The sequence below is a fragment of the Castor canadensis genome, chromosome 5 (genome assembly GCF_047511655.1).
Source record: "Castor canadensis chromosome 5, mCasCan1.hap1v2, whole genome shotgun sequence".
In the NCBI taxonomy this organism is placed as follows: domain Eukaryota; kingdom Metazoa; phylum Chordata; class Mammalia; order Rodentia; family Castoridae; genus Castor; species Castor canadensis.
The window spans coordinates 88,632,294-88,648,307 of record NC_133390.1 but is presented as its reverse complement, the minus strand read 5'-3'; the positions used below and the strand labels follow the sequence as shown (position 1 = coordinate 88,648,307).

The 16,014-nt window shown below is 33.8% G+C and overlaps 1 protein-coding gene across 6 annotated transcripts in view; it reads left to right on the top strand.

Annotated features, from left to right (window-relative positions):
* The window catches only part of Fxr1 (FMR1 autosomal homolog 1), a 58,892-nt gene that overhangs the window by 36,691 nt on the left and 6,187 nt on the right, over positions 1 to 16,014 (top strand). For 4 of the 6 annotated variants that reach the window (XM_074073684.1, XM_020179519.2, XM_020179524.2 and 1 more), the window contains exons 10-13: positions 3,248 to 3,357; positions 7,483 to 7,569; positions 9,099 to 9,306; positions 13,813 to 14,016. In XM_074073684.1, coding sequence (XP_073929785.1) covers positions 3,248 to 3,357; positions 7,483 to 7,569; positions 9,099 to 9,306; positions 13,813 to 14,016 — 609 coding nt within the window. The remainder of the gene's footprint in view (positions 1 to 3,247; positions 3,358 to 7,482; positions 7,570 to 9,098; positions 9,307 to 13,812; positions 14,017 to 16,014) is intronic. The other 2 variants (XM_074073685.1, XM_020179520.2) reach the window with 1 other exon arrangement.

The following is a 16,014-nucleotide window of genomic DNA, read 5'->3' as shown; positions in this document are numbered from 1 at the left end:
GGGGCCGGGGGTTGCTGGGAATCAAACCCATGGCCTTGTGCATGCTAGGCAAAGAACTCTGCCTGGTTTTTTTGTTTGTTTGGGTTTTTTTGGTGGGACTGGGGTTCAAACTCAGGGCTTCTTGCTTGCAAAGCAGGCTTTCTACCTCTTGAGCCACACCCCCAGTCCATTTTCTCATGTCAGTTTTTTTCTTCAGTCCATTTTTGGAGGGGGGAGTCTTATGAACTATTTGTCCAAGCTGATCTGGAACCACAATCCATATCTCTGCCTCCCAAGTAGCTAGTATTATAGGTGTAACAGCTATTTGAAGCAAGTGGTTAAATGTTAGGTACTTTTTGATTATCAAGTAGTAAATACAAAAAGCAGTAACATAATGTAGTAAATTTTACTGGGAGCGAGATGTTTTTGCTCCCTTTTGATCCTCAGGAAGTTATTTCAGCCCTTAGCATTCCATTTATATAACGAGGCCTGTTCAGCCTGTAAAAATTAATTTGCTAGCTATAAGTGTTTCTATTTGTCACACTTTATAAACATAAATTGGAAAAAATTTAAAACACTGTTTATTAATAATACAAAAGTATTTTATTGTGATAATGCCATAGATACATACAGTGTACTTTGAACAAGTTTACCTCCCTCTATTAAAACACTTCCATTCTTAAAAGATGTTTGTTTTGGCTGGCTAGAAACAGTATACTCAGGAAAAATGGTTTATAAAGGAATTAGTTTCTTGGAATTCTGCTATTAATAGTTATATAAAAAGCTTTTCAATTCTGCCCAAACATTTGGACAGGTATGACATACTGATAATTATGTAAACTATTTTATCAAATCTTGGGGTACCATTGTTTGCTACGTAGTAACCTGCTGGAGAGACACGGTCTGATTAACGTTGAATAAAACGTGAAGAATTTTGTGTAATTTTAATAAGCATGATACTAATTTATTAAAAGTTTATTTTCAAATGATAGCACTTGAGGATTGCTTTTGAAAATGTAAAGCATTTATGTAAATCATACTAAACTATTAATATCTATGAAGTACAAATATTCTAGTAGCTGTTCTGTGGAACATAATTTAATAGTATTAAGGTTTCCTCACCTGTAAAAATGGCTTGATGGTGGAGTTATAAAAGGGAATTAGGTTTCCTTCCAACTCAAGAATTTTGCAGAGATAGCCTGGTCTTACAGAATTTATGGTATTCATTATGAATGAAAGTGTCCAGTATTTCAGAAATAAGGAAACAATATATTTGTAGTTCTGATTCTTCTATTGATTTATCAGTGCAGTGATGGGACTACATGTTATGTCTCTTTTTTCCTCTTATCTTTTCTTGGTTAGCTTTGGTAATGTGAATTGTTTGTGTGCTCTTCAGCAAACATTCATTGATAGTAACTATTACACATTGGTAAAACACTTAGGAGTAGTTAAAAATTTCTGATAGTTATCATGTATAATAATAATATATTTCCCTAAAATACTTTCATGAGTGAAGCAGTCTTTTGAAAAATAGTGCATTCTCAGTCCAAGTGAAAGAGAAAAAGAGGACTGAGAAATAAAAGAGAATGAGGACAACTTGGTGGGTAAGTGCCAGAGAGGATTCACTTACACATTCAAATTTAAGAGTTAGAATTTGCACATTCCCAACCTTCCCAAATCAAAGCAAAGAATATTCTGTGAACATTGATTTGAAAATGGATCAAAACCTTTCACCTCATAGAAGCTTTCTTTAATCGCTTCTTTACTCTGTCCTCTCAGCATTTATACTCAATGCTCAATTTATACTACAGGTCTGCTTCAATTTGTCAATATGCTCTGGAATTTAATCTATGGAAATGATCATTTAAAATATTGAAGGTCTCTGGTGGGACTAAATAAATCTTGCAGGTAGGTCCCTGCCAAGGACGCCAGATGGGTGATGGATGTTTACTCACCACTGGTACAGTTCATAATAAGTGACAAAGATATTTGGGGAAGGAACTTTTCCTCTGTCAACTTATTTTCAAAAAGTTAATTTGCTTATTTTTAGCAGGGCCAAGGATGAAGTTGCTGCTTGAGCTTCACTGTATTAATAATGAAGGTTGCTTTTATATGCTGCTGCTGCTAGGGCTTCTCAGAAAAGATATGTGTTATATGAATTTCCTGTCCTAATATCTTTTTTGTAACCTGTTCAGTTGCTACTACTTTCAAATTTAGACTTACTCATAAGGAAGGATGTTTGAAGTAGGAATAAAGGAAGAAGAAAATGCCAGTAGAGTGCTTTTGCTATATTGGCCAGTTTGCTATTGTCATTGTTCCCTTGTTCAGTGGAATTTACTCTTTCAAGCATGCAATAGGATCAACATCCATTTTTAACCCCTTTAACCAAAATTAGTTGGAAGCTTTCATTAAAATGATTTCGTCAGAAAAATAATTCATAATGTGGACTTCATAACAAATATGGATTGATTGTTAATTTTATAAGGGATTCATCTGTTCTGTACAGTAAAGGTTACCAGACTATTCACTTATTTACGTAGGTGACATTATCCAATGTTACCTTGTTAATCTTTAATGGGGAGTCTTCCTGTCCCCCTTTTGAGTTTCTGCTTTAATTATGGTATGATGGATAACTACTATTTGACAGACATACAAGTCAAGTATGGACAAGGTAAAAATTTTGAATTTTATGTCATTATACAGTATTTCATAACTATCAATACAGTGACAATATATATGATGTATATACTTGTATAAAACTTTGATGGTATAAAATGTAACACTTGAAATATTTTTATTTTACTGAGAGTATGCATTCTGAAGTTATTTTCTAGTCACCTGCCTTTTGGGCAATAGAAACTTAAAAATAATGCAAGATTGGGAATTTACATGTGTTAACATACATTAAAAACGAACATTGATGCAGCTAATGCCAAAATAGCTTTTTTCTCTTTGCTTTTATGTATATGTGCAAGGTTTTGAAATAGGATGGAGTTCTTAGAATGTAAAAATGATACAGAACATTTAAAAAGTATTTAAACTTTGTTGTATGTGAGTATTGTTAATTTCGGTCATTGACCTTAGTCATACTCAAGAGAAGGAAGTTTTCAACCAAGGATAAAATTCCTTGGTGTAGTGTTTAGATGAGTTCATTGAAAGTAAAAAGAATGACCTTGATGTACCTCTATAATTTGATAACAAGTTATAAATTTTGGGGGCTAGTTTGAAAGGATAAAAATTAGTTTTTATCATATTTTTTCTTACAAAGGAAAAGTAATTGGGAAAAATGGCAAAGTTATTCAAGAAATAGTGGACAAATCTGGTGTGGTTCGGGTGAGGATTGAAGGAGACAATGAAAATAAACTACCCAGAGAAGATGTAAGTATTTAAAAAGTAACTTGTTTGCTTTTTTTTCCATGTTTCTTGATTGACTTAGTATGCTATATTTTGGGAATAATGTGAGAAACAGTTGTATCTGTTGAACTCTGATACAGTGGATTATTCTTCCTTGACTTAAAAATTCTCTTAAAATATTGCTTCAAGGGTTGGACATGGTGACCATGCCTATAATTATTAGTTATTTGGGAGGCAGAGATGGGAGGATCACAGTATTCTAAGACCAATCACAGTAAAAAGTTAGCAAAACTCTGTCTCAACAAACTAGCCTGTTGTGGTGCTTGTCTGTAATCCCAGCTACTTGGGAGGTGAAGGTAGGAGTATTGTGGTCCAGAGTTGATCTCAGCAAAAAAATGAGATCCTATCTTTAAAATAAGTAAATAAATTCTTCAGACTTAGAAAACAAGCCTTGTAATCTTAGTTGGTTTGTCAACACTTCAAAACAGCCACTTCTTCATAGAAAGGTTTTAAGTTGGTAATCTTAACTGCTCATCAAAGCAGTGTGTTACAAAGGAATTCTTAACCACTTGCTCCTTTACCTTTTTGTAGAATCAGAAAACATTGGCCATTTCTTAGTAGACATTCTTTTGTGCTTTTATGTTACTATTAATTCTTCAAGTTTGTTGCTTTAGTCTCTTCTCACAGGTTGAATTTTTTTTTTCTTCACAATTCTCATGTTTACTGCTTGTTTATCACTTTAAAGAACTTTCTCAAATTTGTGGGTCCAGTGATCAGCTCTGTATATTTTACTTAGGCTTTGTATGTCTGACTATAAGCCAGTGGTTTTCCCCAAAGTATCTCCCAGAAAGTGGTGTACTCACAGTTTCTTCAATTTTGCACAATAGAATTCTGTTTGGGGAGTTTAGCTGTTGGATAGAAATAGTCTTTCAGTGGAGAACGTTGTAGAAAATTTAGCCCAGCTAAATATCCTGACACTACCAAGTACTGAGTGTTGGAAAGGTGCCTGTTAAATATAGCCACTTGAGCTGTGGCTTAGGTCTGTAATCCTAGCTACTCAGGAGGTGCAGACATCGAGAAGTTCAAAGCCAGCCCTAGGCAAATAGTTGGGGAGACCCTATCTTGGAAAAATTCATCACAAAAAGGACTGGAGGAGTGGTTCATGCCTAACTGTCTGGAGGCCCTAAGTTTAAACCCTAGTCCTGTGTCCTCCCCCCTTTCAAAAAAAAAAAAAAGCCACTTGCTTTATTTCTTTTTATTAGTTAGAATGTGGACATGAATATCTAATTAAAAATGAATAAGGGAAAAACAAGTGCCTAAGAATGCGGTGTGTGCGTAGGACTTGCAATGTTAGTAGTCTCAATGATTTCACACTCTACTGCTTTAAAAAGTGTTTTGTATATCTCATCTAATTGTAAGGACTCCCCTTCTCCCACTTTGCATTATGTTAAGATGCCTTTGAGATAAGGATTAAAACTGGTGCCATATTATAATTGTTACTGTTTCCCCATGTACCTAGTATATAAAATTATGGTGATCCATTGGCATACAAGTAGTTAAATGCTGAGCTAAGGGTCATGATGGCCAGGGGCATTAAAAGGCTCAGTTTTTCTCAGTGGTATCAGTTGTAAAGTAGGCACTTGCTAAATATTTTTTTTGCACTTTCCAGTGGATTTTTAAATTAAGTTTAAACTGTAAAAGAAACACATTCACGTAAGAATATATGTACTATTATACCATGGGAGAGTGTGACATGAAAAACAAATTTGTATCTGAATTCTCTCACGGCTCTCCATTTCCATCATGCCTAATAGATTTTAGACTTTCTGGTGCCTTTTCGTGGCTTTCTTTTGCTATTCAGACTGATGTTTTTATAAACATCCCTGAGAATCTTTACCGAGTATCACTGGAGAATAAATTTCTGAATATGGATTTGTTAGATCAGAAGGCATATGGCAGTTAAAATTTTAGAAATTGCTTATAATCACATGTATCCCTTACCTGTGTGGAAATGGGTCTGTTTTCCACATAGATGCCAATACTAGACTTGAAACTGCCATTCCAGAATGGGTGTGTGATCTTTCTGTGTACTTACTTAAAAGATACTTTAATTTTCCTGTAAATCACCATTTGTTCTTTGTATATTTTTGTCTTTTAGTGGATTAAAAAAAATCACTTTGCATCTTAAGGAAGTAGTCCTTTTATCTTTTTTCATGCTTTTAGTTACTCTTTTTTTTTTTTAAGATAGGTAACCCAGGCTAGCCTTGAACTCTGAAGTGCTAGCTAGTGTTACAACCATGTATCACTACACACAGCTCAGTATTCCTTATTTCTTACTTGAATTTTTTTCTCCCATGCAGACATTTAAATTTTTTTCATATTGGATTTTGCTAGACTTGTTTCATGACTCTTGACTTTTGGCCATGATAGATTATGGTTTTGTTTTGTTTTGTTTTTTTAAAGTATGTAGTTTTTGCTCCAGTTGGAATTTATTTGGCATAATTTAGAAAGTATCAGAAATAGGATTTAGAATGCTAGTTGATTGTCTCAGCAATTTTTTTAACACCTGAATTTCACTGAATAACTTAAAGTGAGCTTGTATTTATTAATGATATATTCTTACATGTCTTTAAGGATTACATTTACCTTTTGTATTCAAGGTGAAGGTATTGTGTTTCTATTACTCTATAAGTCATCTGTCTAGAATGACCTCTCATCTATTTGGTAAAATTCAATTTTTTAATACTGCTTTAAAGAACAAAAATACTCTTATCTCTTATGTCACCCTCAGGTGGCATAATTCACAGTATACTTTACTGTATTTTTGTTCATATCACTGATGCTATATGATTTTATTACAGGAATGTTTAGTGTCCTTTCTGAGGTTCTAATTGCTTTTAGAACATACACTTTGTTTTATTTATCATTATACTATAGTATAGATTTTGGCAGTTAACAAATAGGTATTATATGAAACCAGGTAGATAGATATAAATTGTTTGTCTCAGGTGTTAATTTTTTGACCGACTTGTTTTGTTTTTCAAGGTAAAAAGGGGAAAACTGGAATAGTAGTTTTTAGGCTTTTTTTTTTTTGGAGACAGAGTCTCCAAAGACAGAGCCTAAGCCTAGACTGGTCTCAGACTTGTGATTCTTCTGCCTTCATCCTGAGTGCTGTCGTTACAGACCTGAAGCACCACACCCATCTTTTTAGTGAACATTAAATAAGATGTAGGTAAAGGATGCTTAATACAGTTCCAGAGACATGATATGAGATTAAAATTTTTTAGGGCTTAGTTTTTCCATTCCTTTGTCTTTAATTCACTTTGTATGCCCTCTTCGTCTTTCTTTTTCTTCCAGGGTCTTGTTATATAGCTCAGGGTAAACTCAAACTTGCATCCCACCTGTCTCAGCCTCCTGAGTTCTGGGGTTACAGAGAACTATGCACTATTATGTCCAGCTACAGAGTTGTGTTTCTACAAAGCAGAAAAGTCCTCACTTAGCCATCTTACGTATATATCTTCTGACCTACTTTTTAAAACACTCCTGTTAGTTTAACCAAGTAAATCAAGTCTGGGTTAATCTTTTGGTTTAGTTTATTACCCATGACTAAATATCTGTTACATGTACCATCCTTTATTTTTACATTGTGTAAATGCTTACACTCTGTAGGTGTCATGTCTCTTAATGGTCAGGAATTATCCCGTTACACAAGATACTCAGTATTTTATCTGAGCATATATTATAGAGGTAATTAGGCTGATGTATTTAATTACGTTTTTAAAGCTGTGCCTATTAAGATGTATTTGGTCTGAAAGTTTGTAACCAGTTTTGAAGGAAGTTCTGGGATTTTTTCCCAACTTTTAGAAAGTTGGTTTATGTTCTTGGAAAATTAGATTCAATTAGTATAATCTGATTTTTTAATGATGTTCTTATTTTTAGTGATCTAAATTGTAGCACAAATATGACATTGAAAATCAGAATACTTCATATTGTGTGTTTTAGCATTTTTCTTCAAAGTCTTGAAATTTAGTAGATACAAATTGCTGTGTACTAGAAAAGTTTTCCAAATTTTGTATATTGTGATTAAATTCAATCTAGAACTATTAAATATTAAGTAATGTGGATGTTCTGTTTGTTTTTCCCCCCCAGGGGATGGTTCCATTTGTTTTTGTTGGCACTAAAGAAAGTATTGGAAATGTGCAAGTTCTTTTAGAGTATCATATTGCTTACCTAAAGGTTTGTATATAGTTCACATTATATTCTTTCGTAACCATTGTTGCATTACCACGTAAATGTTGTATATTTACTATGAATCAGATGTCCACACATTTTAAAACATTTTTACATTTGTCTATAGTAAGTTTCAGATATTTATTTTTAATTCAGCTTCAGTTTTGCCCAGTTTTTTGTTGAAAATTAAATGGCTTCATGCACATTTAATGCACATTGTTTCTTCTCTATTCTCTGAGCATTTAAGTTTCTTTCCTTTAAGAGAATAGTCACTTTGGGAGTTGGGGGTGTATGGCTCAAGTGGTAGAATGCCTGTTTAATAAGGGCAAAGTCCTGAGTTCAAATTCCATACCACCAAAATAAAAAGGTTTCTTTTCATATTCATAGAATTTGCCTGTAATTATTTACATATCTGCATGTTCTATATTAGAGCCATTTTGTTTCTTTGCTAGTTTACATGCAGATAGGGTACAAATCCAGAACTAAGGCTTCCTTGGTAACTTTGGTATTATCTGAATTAGCTGCACTTCCCCCACCCCCACATCCCACATCCACATCATTTGATCTGTGTGTTTGTGCACACCTGCAAAGTGAACTATGTGTGTGTTTGTGGTGCCTGGAATCAACTAGAGCCTTGCACGTGGTAAGTACTCACTGTACCACTGATTACATCCCCAGCTCCCATTTAATTCTTAACTATTTGAGCTAATAGATAAGGAGCAAGAGCTTAGAAAAAGAAATGCTCCATAAATTAGTTAACATTCTAATCGTTTTTTTATTCTTTCTCTTTGTTCCTGTTTGTTTCTTAAGAGAAATTTAGAATATTAGAATATATTTAGAATTTAAAATATAGCCTCAACTGTTCTCTGATTCTTACATGTTTTCCTTCTGAGTTCTCATATCATTACTGATGTGCTAATATTTTGAAATCTCTCCCAATGTCATATCTTCCTTGAAGTCTTATCTTTATATAACAAGTTTCGATTCAGACTTGGTATCCTAAGTAGATGCTTTATCTTCTACTGCTCTACCTTTCAGCTAAGATCTTTGTCTGAAGGCCTCATCTTTACATCCTGTAGTGCAATTTTGGAATGATCAAGTCTGTCAATTTATTTAAGTCACAAGTCTGGTGTCTTATTTGTTAGGAAAGTAGCTTGTTAGTATCTTAAATGTTACCTGAACACCATTTAGCAGTTTTAACTTCCTGAGAGCAAAATCGGGAAGTACCATGTAATTACTACCTTTTTTTTTTAATTTCCCCTCCCTATTATTAGCTATTTAATAAATAACTTTATACTATGTGAAGCATTTCCTCAAAAGGGGAGTGTTTATGTCCTTTATGTGTGTTGGTCACACTCTAAAGCATTCAATAAATGTTGACTTGAATCAGCAAGTGACCTTGTGAGTTGTGTTTACTAGGCACACATGATGCTTTACTGATTTTCTTTGTTGGGGAGTACAGTTCTAGCTCTAAGCTTTAAGAAGACATAAAGTTACATATAATAAGACTTTACCTTGTTCTGTTTTGATTGTAGGAAGTGGAACAGCTAAGAATGGAACGTTTGCAGATTGATGAACAGCTTCGACAGATTGGTATGGGTTTCAGACCTTCTTCCACCAGAGGGCCTGAAAAAGAGAAAGGATATGCCACTGATGAAAGTACCGTCTCTTCTGTACAAGGTTCTAGGTCTTATAGTGGAAGAGGCAGAGGTCGTCGTGGCCCTAATTACACCTCCGGTTATGGTAAAAAACATATTTTATTTTTGTAGTAGTATTAGTTCTAGTTTAGATATTCTAATACATTTTGTTTTAACTAGTTAGTTCTTTGCTCTAACTTGGCTTTGAGGGTGAAAGGTAGCTCTGAGGTTTGTGTCATAGTAGTGAAGGTATACTTAATGTTAATGACAGTAAAAGGTACGTAGTTTCCAAACAGTTTTTAAGTTGGTTGTTCAAAATCACACTTACTCTAAATATTTACAAAGAATATGTAGAAAACTTGTTTTCCAAATACTGAGCCATCTCCCTAATAAAAACCTGGAAATGGTGGTAAAACTTCTTGGAATCTACAGTATAAGAAAAGTAAAAATGAAGGTGCTAAAGGTATGGCTCATAGTGGTAGAAAAACTGCCTTGTAAGCACAAGACCCTGAGTTCAGACTCTCGGACCACCAAGGTAACATGGGGGCGAAGATGAATAGTAAAAATGAGAAGTAAGCTAATTACTAGACCAAGGTAGCATATAACAAGTATTTGCTAGCTTTTAAAATGTACTATATTGATGAATTTGACAGATTTGAATATATTAACATCTAACGTGGAATTACTTTTTTATAACAATGTTTCACTAAAATGAAGGCTTTAAAAAACATTAACATTTTGTACACTAACATTTCTATAAATGTATTTCACTGTGACAATAGGGCCTCACCTGGGTAGTTGTGGATTGGTGACGTGGTAATAGTTAAGAATTCTCTAATCCTGAATTCTCACTTATTCTTCTTTAGCTTTGGAATTCTTCCATTGGTCAACATTTGGACTTGGATCTTAGAAGTCACCTGACTTTCTCCCCCCCCCCATTATCTTTCTTCCCTTCTTTTCTCTACTCCTTATGCTCATCCCATTCCAAAATACAAACCATTTAAGGAAAATAGAAATAAACGCAGTTACCAGTATACAGATTCCAAATCCTGATTTCATGCTTGAAGAATTGTCTAATGATGCCAGAATTATTTCTTTTGTTTATTGTAGAGATGGAAGGTTAAGTATTCCTTCCCTTTAGTATGATATCTTTGTGTCTTTTGTTTCTTTGTTGTATTTTATTTTAGTAAACCCTGTATTCCAATAAAGTACAGAACAGTTCAGCATGTAAAACACTGAGAATTATGAATTATTACTGAGTACTTAGAAGTCTATTTAATACAAAAGATGAGTAATTAAAATTCTGAATTTTTTTGAGTCTAAATTAACACAGATAAACATGGTGTTTTGGATGAAGAGAATGATGAATTCATTCAGCAATTTTACTAGTCTCTAAGAAGTCTGCTTTTTAATCAGTGGTCACTCTGGCAAAATGTTTTTGTCAAGAGTAAACAATTTATGTGGGAGTGGCAGAGCAACAGTATTTGGATTGGGAAAAGCTATACAAATTGTTCAGTAGATGGCACTCTTACCTTCAGAGATCTAGAAACATATTTCTTGAAATAGCTTGAGTGGGTTTCAGAAGGAAACCATTTTAATTTAGTTGTACATATTCTTGAATATTTCATATCATAATGATTTTTAGGCAGTAACATTTTTCAGTGTAGCATCTGTGAAGTTGACGTTTGTCTTGAATCTTAGAAATTTAGCCTTTTCTGTTTTAATGACATAAAATATGTTTTGAAATTTATGTCATCGGATTTGATAAAATGTAATATTTTTAAACTTAGGCTTAGCACATGTGACCACTGAAAATGATGTGAACTACCTTTTCTTTTCTACCTTTTTTTTCTGTACTGGAGGTTGAACTATGGGTCTACAATTTGATCCACTCCACTAGCCCTTTTTTTATGGTGGGATTTTTTGAGATAGTGTCTCGTGGACTATTTGCCTGAGCTGACTTTGAACTGCAGTCCTCCTGATCTCTGCCTGCTGAATAGCTAGGATTACAGGTGTAAGTGAGTTACCGGTGCCCAGCGAGAACCATCTTGGTAGAGTGATATTTAGCAAGGAGAAATGTCTGGTTTGAAATTTGGTTAAAAACAAAGTTGGGTTTATTTGTTGTACTCATTAATATTTGGATGAATAGCATGAATTGTTTTTATAAAGTTCTTCTAAAAATGTTTTGAGATCCAGAATTTATCTTTTAGAAAACTGAGAGGTTGAAATGGATGTAGTAGTCTCAACAGTATTGGCTGCTGTAATAAACTACCACAGAATTGTAGGCTTGGACCACAAAAATTTATTATCTTACAGTTCTGTAGGTCAGAAATTAACCTAGGTCTTAACTGGTGTAATCTTTTTATGTAGCAGCTAGGTTTCATTCCTTTTTTGGAGGTTCTAGGACAGAATCTCTTCCCTTAATACTGCCATCCTCTTATGACTCCTTCATTTCTTGGCTTATGGTTCATGCAGCTCATTATGCATAGGTGGTAAAAACATGATGAATCTTCTCAACTAGGCCATGTAATAGTTTTTGAGATCTCTTGACTTACTATTTTTGACCACACTTGTCAGAACCATGTGCAATAAATCATCAAATAAGGTGGGTTTACTATATTATATTTAGATTAAATTTAAGAAAAAAATTTCTTTCTTTTGATCTTGAGTTAGACAAATACTACACTGAATTTCTAAGAGTTCAACAGGAACCTTTGTGAAAATCTTCAAAACCAAGGTATTAGCTGGGAACTGGTGGCTCACGCCTTTAATCCTAGCTACTCAGGAGGCAGGTATCAGGAAGATTTTGGTTTGAAGCCAGCCCAGGCAAATAGATCTTGGAAAAAAGCCATCACAGAGAAAGGGCTGGTGGAGTGGCTCAAGGTGTAGGCCCTGAGTTCAAACCCCAGTATTGACCAAAAAAAAAGATACTCTTTATTGAACTTCTCATTTTGATATTTTCAGAGTGGGGAGAAGTTTGCGAATAAAGCCAGGTTCTTTTGTGTTCTTTAGTTTTTTTCAGCATTCATGAAATGAAAAATTGCCTTCATTCCAAAAATCTGTGGCATTCATTTAATAGTGGTTTGTGGTTTTTTTGGTCACTTAGAGAAATCAGTTTTAAGGAAAATTCTACTCCCTGCCATGAGGTTCTCATTCCCAGCAAAGACCTGAAAGTGAATAATAGAAACTTGATGTATTTCTAAAGTATATTTCCAGCTAATTACCTACCCCATTCTTCTATAATTGACCATAGTTTATATCCATGGGAGAAAAGGGATGTATTGCAGAGTATCTTTAAAGGAGAAAGGAAGTTGGTAGATGCCTTTATTTATTAAGTACTACATTTTATTCTCCACACTTTATATTATTACATTTTTTGTCTGAAGAGCTCTTGTGGAGCTGGCAGTCATGAAGCCCAGAGTTCAAATGCCAGTACCAGTAAAGTTGGGAAAAGGGGAGCTTTTGTGTTTTGCTTTTATTGTCAAATGCCCAGGAGTTTAAATAAGGTACCTTTAAGGTATTTTGTGAAATCTTATTTGGGAGTTTAGCAAATGAACTTCAAAATCATGCAGCAAACTCATTTACCAAGAAAAAAAGTTGTTAGACGTAATACTAGGTGTGTGGGAACATGTTGAACTCTAAAACAGAGTTCTGTCTTTTATCATAGGCAGTTTTGTAGTAATTCTTCATGGGAACAAGTTAAGAACAACACATTGGATGATATATACAGTGCTTTTAATGAAATAAAATTTTTTAGTTAAATTGGTCTGAAGCTAGAAGTTGTAATATTAATGTATGAGAGGATGGAAAAAGAAGAGGCATGCCAAAACTAATAAAGAATAGAAATTTTGGAATGAGTATTAGGATTAGGTTTATCTGACACTTCGTTGCAATATGTGAAATCTTGGGAGAATTTAAATTTTTTAAGGTAACTACTAAAAAAGGTTGTGGGAATATTAGAGATATTATGCAAAATTTTTAAGTCATGTTGAATTTTTCATCTCTGGTCATGGCTTTGATTCTCATAGCTATCAGGTGGTGGTAGATCTTAGAAGAGGTCTTAGAAACATTAAGATCTTTTCAGTCTTGTTCTAATTTGAGGTAGTAGTAAAACGTGGTGTCACTTTTTGTTCAACCACTGGAAAATGCGCTGTGAGCTTATAAGAAAGTATCATTTTGAAGAATTCTCCTGATTTTAGATGTTAAAATGTGAAAAGGACACCCCAGATTTAATAAAATGGTAGAATCGCTGTATACTTAAAAGTATTTTTCTACATGATGAAATTTGTTTTAAAATACTGGATTGTAGTTATATCCATTGTACTAATAATTAGGTTATTAAAACCTAAAGTTAATGAACACACTTTGAATATCTCCATATTAAGTGCATTTTAATAGTTAAGTTTTTTGTATTCATTCTTTTGATCTGGACTAGTAGATACTATACTAGTTAGTTTAGTTAATAAATTTTAAATTTATTTTTATTAAGCTTTACAGGGAAGAAGTTAGTATGCTTTATAAACAATACAGGAAATGATTTTGAAAATTTTTAAGAACCTTTTTTTTTTTTTTTTAATAGGAATATAATTGGCCTGTGTTATTCTTTCCCAAGGTACAAATTCTGAGCTGTCTAACCCCTCCGAAACAGAGTCTGAACGTAAAGACGAGCTGAGTGATTGGTCATTGGCGGGAGAAGATGATCGAGAGAGCCGACATCAGCGTGACAGCAGGAGACGCCCAGGAGGAAGAGGCAGAAGTGTTTCAGGGGGTCGAGGTCGTGGTGGACCACGTGGTGGCAAATCTTCCATCAGTTCTGGTAGTCTTTTATATACTATGTCAGCATCTTTTCTTTGTAAACAGTATAACCTTTCAAAAGTTAATTCCTCTCCCAGGACCACCCATTCATGGAAGTTTTTGTTTCTACTTAATGTCTTAGAGAAAATAGTGGACTATATAGCAGTCAATATAGGAAAAGCTATGTAGAGTGTTTCTCTTTTCTTTTCCCCCTCCCCCGCCATAGAGTGTTTCTCAGTGAAGATTTATTTAGAATATTCAGGTCAGAACTTTTAGTTGACTGATTTTCTTTTTGAGGATCAGATGTTTATCCCTTCATTTTTGGGGGGCTTATTTATTAGAATATTTTTCTTTCTCTAAAATTTTCAAGTAATGTATTTATTTGTTTGCCAGACAGATCCAGAACCTCTTAATGTGCAGAGATCTAAAGACTTTCATATACTTAACATTGAAAACTAACTGACAAGCATTTTTTACTGCACTAGGTACTGCTTTGAGAACAGAAAAATTGTGGAGTCAACTCTTAAGGAAATTTTATTGTGTGAGAGGAGTTGAGCTGTAAAGAGGAGTATACAGATGACTAAAAGACTTGAGGTGTACAAGCAACATTTTACTTGTGTCATTTGGAAAAATTTTTAATGCCTTATATTATGTGGAGTTGGTAGAATTCTACATTGCCAAAATACCTGCTCTGTCTGAGCAGAATGGGGTAGATGGGAGAGTTGCCAGGGATATGTGTACTAAATTATTTCAAGGGTATAACTTTAGCATTATTTGTTATGCCCCTTCAAGAAAACCACACTTTTCTTAGTGTTATAACAATACCCGTTAAATAGCTTATGTGGTATTATAAGTACTAAGATATGTATATGCACATTAAATCTATGTGTATATATACATCACAAAAACTAGACTGGATCAAAACAAAATTAAGGGAGGGTTTTTGTTTTTTTGTAATTTACTCGGTTTCTTTTGATGGGGTGCTAAATTTTTTGCAAACCTTTGGGAAAGTAGTTTTTATATTTGAATTCATTGTGCACTGTTACCAAGTATAAAATTACATTATGCTGAATTGCAAATTAAATGTACTTTACCTAGTGTTGATGATTAATGGATAAACTTAGTGTCTTTTGCAAAGATGCTAGCTTGCTAGCTGTTACCAAAGGAAACTTAGAAAGGAAAAAATCGTGATTAGGTGAATTTCTTCTATAATTTGATTGTTGGAGGCAATAAATGCACATAGGTAAGATGGGTATTTTTCTTTTGTATTATGTCTTGAAACTTCTCCTTTTCCACTTTCACCTCACCTTCACACATTGTTTCTAGAGTTGGAGTACAATATGCTTTCATTACCTGTTAGAATTTCACCCTTAGTTTGCTGCTTTGTGTAGACTTGTTTTGATTAATTTCAGTTAACAGGCATAGATGTTGAATATTATTTGGAAATAGTTCATTAACATCAGCACAAAGTAGCACCAATGACTTTAAAAGCTTTTCCTTGGAATTAATTCATACTAGAAAATATTCTCTTCATTCTTATTTCTCTAGCCTCTGGGTAGGTTTACCTTGGAATGTGAATGTCAGAGTTAGTATTAATGTGCTATTTCCTGATATAAGTCATCCCTCCGAATCCATCAGATGTTGGTTTTAGGACCTCCCATAGACACTTATGTCCCTTATATAAGGTGGCATGGTGTTTGTATAATACCCATGTTTGTCATTCAGTATACTTTAAATCATCCTGAAATTACCTGTGCTACCTAATACAGTGTGAATGCTGTGCAAATAGTTGTCATGCTGTATTTAAGGAATAATGACAGGAAAAGAGTATACATGTTTAATATTAGTACAGTTTTTTCCTCCCAAAATAGTAGGAAGCTGAGATGTCTGCTTATCCTTTATAATTTTTCTTCACCGTTTAGTTTTTCCATATTTAATCATCTTTGTTATTTTCCAGGTAAAATAGTAATACAGTGAACATTTTTGATTTGAATGTATTTTTATTGGGGGAAATTGAAGT